Source organism: Panicum virgatum, chromosome 1N, assembly GCF_016808335.1.
Source record: "Panicum virgatum strain AP13 chromosome 1N, P.virgatum_v5, whole genome shotgun sequence".
NCBI lineage: Eukaryota > Viridiplantae > Streptophyta > Magnoliopsida > Poales > Poaceae > Panicum > Panicum virgatum.
The window spans coordinates 40,113,973-40,117,878 of NC_053145.1; the positions used below are offsets into that span (position 1 = coordinate 40,113,973).

The 3,906-nt window shown below is 54.0% G+C and overlaps 1 protein-coding gene across 1 annotated transcript; it reads left to right on the forward strand.

Annotated features, from left to right (window-relative positions):
- The first annotated feature begins 241 nt into the window (after positions 1–241).
- LOC120655814 (zinc finger BED domain-containing protein 3-like) lies at positions 242–1,247 on the forward strand. The gene has a single exon (XM_039933779.1). The coding sequence runs from the start codon at positions 409–411 to the stop codon at positions 943–945; it is 537 nt and encodes a 178-aa protein (XP_039789713.1). The 5' UTR covers positions 242–408; the 3' UTR covers positions 946–1,247.
- The last annotated feature ends 2,659 nt before the right edge of the window (positions 1,248–3,906 follow it).

Genomic DNA, 3,906 nt, shown 5'->3' on the forward strand with positions numbered 1-3,906 from the left:
CTCTATATAGTAATATCTATTGTAGAGCATTTGTGAAAGAACAAATTAGTGCCCACACATTTTAAGCTTATGGAGAAACGAATATGATAATTGTGATCAGATTAAGGGAGAAGAGTTTAACTGCACACCCGGCTAATAATTAAGGACGACCGTTACAAGGGTAAAATGGTGCGACCACGTCCACTGCCACTCTAACAATAGGAGTATAGGACCACTGAGAAGTACGTGAGTTGTATCATCACATACACCTCCAAGAACGTCTCTCAAACATTCCATGGCAGGACGATTCCATGGCAAGGGCTTTCTGGTAAAATCAACTGCCACTCTGCCAGGTTATTATCGTATAAAGATCCATATAGTTCCATACTACCAGCAGCACCACCACCAAGCACAGGCCCCTCTGCCACCATGCTCACTCCCCTCTTCTCAGCGGCCATGGAGCCCCAGAGTGGCGAGAGGGAGCTCCAGCTTCTCCTCCTCCCCACAACGACGCCTCTCGACGCCGCCTTCCACGCCCCTCCGCCGCCGGCCAGCCCCTCCGACCACCCGCAGCTGGACCTGAGCCTGTCCATCAGCATTGAATCACCGCCTGCACCCCAGCCGCCGCCGCCGCCGCCGCCAGCAGCCGCCGCTGCTGACCAGATCAAGAAGGTTGCAGCGGGGGCGGCGGCGGACGTGCAGGCGCTGAAGCGGCAGGCGGCGGAGCAGGCCCGGATGGCGTCGGCGGAGCGGGCGTACGCGGAGCGCGTGTTGGAGCTGGCGCGGCGGGAGCTGGAGCTGGCGGAGCGGGAGTTCGCGCGGGCGCGGGCCATCTGGGAGAGCGCCCGCGGCGAGGTGGAGAAGGTGGAGCGCGTCAAGGCGATGGCGGCGCGCCGGATCGCCGCCGGATCCGCCGCGGCGCTCGAGATCACCTGCCACGCCTGCATGCAGCGCTTCCACCCTTAAAGTTAAACCACCACCATAGAAGATAGACCTCCACCCCATGCCGTGCATGTTCTCATGGCTACCTTGACTATTATATTAGCTGCTAATGAAGGGATTTGTTTATGAGTGTTTTATATGTCAGTTAATTCAGGCCTACCTCGATCGCATCGATCATCGATGATCATAAGTTGGTGATTCAGTGGAAAAGGGAAAGGACAGGAGCAGATCAATGTTCTTCGTTCTCTTGCTTTTCTTGTAGAATACTGCACCGTTTCCAGCCTAAAAGGAGAGGGAAAGGGAATCTAGCCAGCAGTTTAGCTTTAGCTAGTGGTGTGCAATTTGGATAAGCTGGCCTCCTCACTATTGCGTTAATTAGTTGGCCGTCTTTGCGCAACACATGCATGCTTCTGGGATCTCTGACAACTAAAGGATTCAGGACAGTTTGTAATTCAGGAGTCCTGTCTAAAGTTTACACGATAGAGAGGAATTCCGAGTGCCGGCACGATCCAAGCAGACTGATGAAATCTTTTTCGTTAGTTGCGGTATCCGGTGGCAGTGTCAAGGCCAGGCCTGGAGCTGGACCACGCTTGATCCAAAGCATGAAAGCCTGCATGTCAAATCCGTACGGCGGCCACCAGTGATAGGCACTTGCATTGCTTAGACGACAGCGAAGGGTGGATATGTAGCAGCTCTGTAAAGATGCATGGTTACGCAGAGGCAGAGACGAGTAGGCCGGGCCGCAGTAGGCGTCAGCAGATTCTCGCAGGCATTGCGCCTGCCTGCAGCTGCAGACTGAAAGAGACGACAAGGGTGGCTCGCACTCGCACGGCGTGTCGATGCTGCCAATTCCGATGCCAAGCCAAGATGTCGGCACTCGATCGGCAGAAAGGATCTCGCTGTGCTGCTACAGCCTACAGCTCCTTGATTTTCCTTGCATTACCTTTTCTATCATTTCTTGTGATCGAGTTTTGTGGTTGAAAGGGCACGTACGATTTGTTCCAGAAGTATATGCATGCCACGCTGCCAGTAGCTAGTATGGTCAAATGATTGGTGTGTCATGCTTATGCATGGTGGAACGAATCAGAGAAGGTGGTCTCCCTCTCACTGCTTTGCTCTAGACCAGACATGATGAGGCCTGTGATGAACAAGAACAATCTCTTGGAAAGTAGCTACCGCCTCCGAACCGAAACATCTATCGCTAGCAAAAGCCAACCCATGTGCGCGGCGGTGGTGCCTTTCGCACTCGGGAATCTTGTCCTCGCATCGCTTCTCGATCGAGCTTGAACAGGGATAGAACATCACATGGTGGTCTACTCCTTTGTACTACATGCATCCCTTTTCTGTTATCTTGTCTTGCAAAGACTACTCGATCATGGTTTCTACCACATATATAAAGTATGACAGAATTATTGCCCATGTTGCTGTCATACAAGTTTCTCGGCAATGGCGATCAAAGTACATACAGAGAGGATGAGCAGCACAGATCGAAATGGGCTTTTGATGTTTCCATGTCGGCCGTTGAAAGATCCACGGTATGGCAGCGCTGATCGGCAGCATGAATGATGTGCATCCCCGACGAAAGCATGCATACAGATGATCCAAAACTGGGAACCTGACAGACAGAAACTAACAGATGATCGAGTAGCGGATACGTAGCTTTGGCTTCGCCAGACAAAAGGAAGGGGACAAAGTAGAAGCAGATGGATGGCCTGGGCTCGGGCTGAAAAGGACAGATACACTGCACGGACAACGCGCTACGTTCCGGTTCAAAAGTTTGTGTCTTGTGCAGATAAGATGAAGGATCTGTATGCAACATAGTAGGCAATCATAATGCGGCCTTCTGCAGAAAGATGCAGAACTACTGAAATTGCAAGAGGATTTCAAGTATGTAGTTCCATGCACAGGAGACTATCGATCAGGAAGGTGACACTATAGGATTCGACTTGTTTGCCATGTGCCAGAGGCACACGCAAAGGCAGGAATGCACACGGCAAAGGGCACACGCAAAGGCAGGAATGCACATGGCAAAGGATTCGTTGTGTGCAACACACGGTAAACCGCGCACAGCATAGATCGGCCGGGAAAAGGTAGTTTGCTGTGTGTTATTTCTCGGGGCACACGGCAAACTTTTTGCCCTGTGTTTTTATGGCTCACGGCCAAAAAAAATTCAGAAAAATTAAAAAAAAACGTTGCGCCACAGCACACCTTCCACGGCTGCCGCCACCACCGTCCGCCGCCGCCTAGCCTCATCTCTTTTCCAGCTCGCCACCACAGCTCACCACACCACACTTCATGCTTGCGCGCGGTCGACCAAAGGCGGAGGAAGCTCGCTGCTCGCCGCCTGGCCACGTCGGAGCTCATGCCGCGCCGGGCTTCGTCGCACGGAGCCGCTTCGCCACCATTTCCTATGCTTCGCACTTTCTTTGTGCCGACGCGCCGCCTTGCCCCTCGCCCTTGCGCGCCGTCGCCACGCCACCCCGGAGCACCGCCACCGGAGCTCGCATCGTTGAAGCCGGTGGCTGTCGCCCAGAGTCGTTCCCGCTGCTCCGACCGCAGCACTGCCTCGCATCGCCGGAGGTGGGGCGGGGCCCCAGCGGCGCTCTGCGCCGTGGAGCGGCCGGTGCGTGCGGCGCGGCCGGAGGCGTCGCAGCGGGGCGGTGAGGCGCGGCGTCGGCGGAGGGGCGGCGAACGGGGCGCCTGAAATCTTGCACACTGCAAAGGGTGTGGCACACGGCATATTAGCAATTTCCGGTAGAGTGAGCACGGCACAACAACAAATGATTGGCCATTTCATGAGCTGCAGACCAAAGTTTACCGACAGTGATAATATCAGAAAACATCTTATTTGATCTGTAGGGAAGAGATTGGATCCACCGTACTTGTATTGATCACAAAGAATGCAATATATAGTTGTACAACAAAGGCTCGTTGAGCCAGTACAAGCGCAGAGCACGCAGTCGGGAGCGGCCATGTGCGACGTGG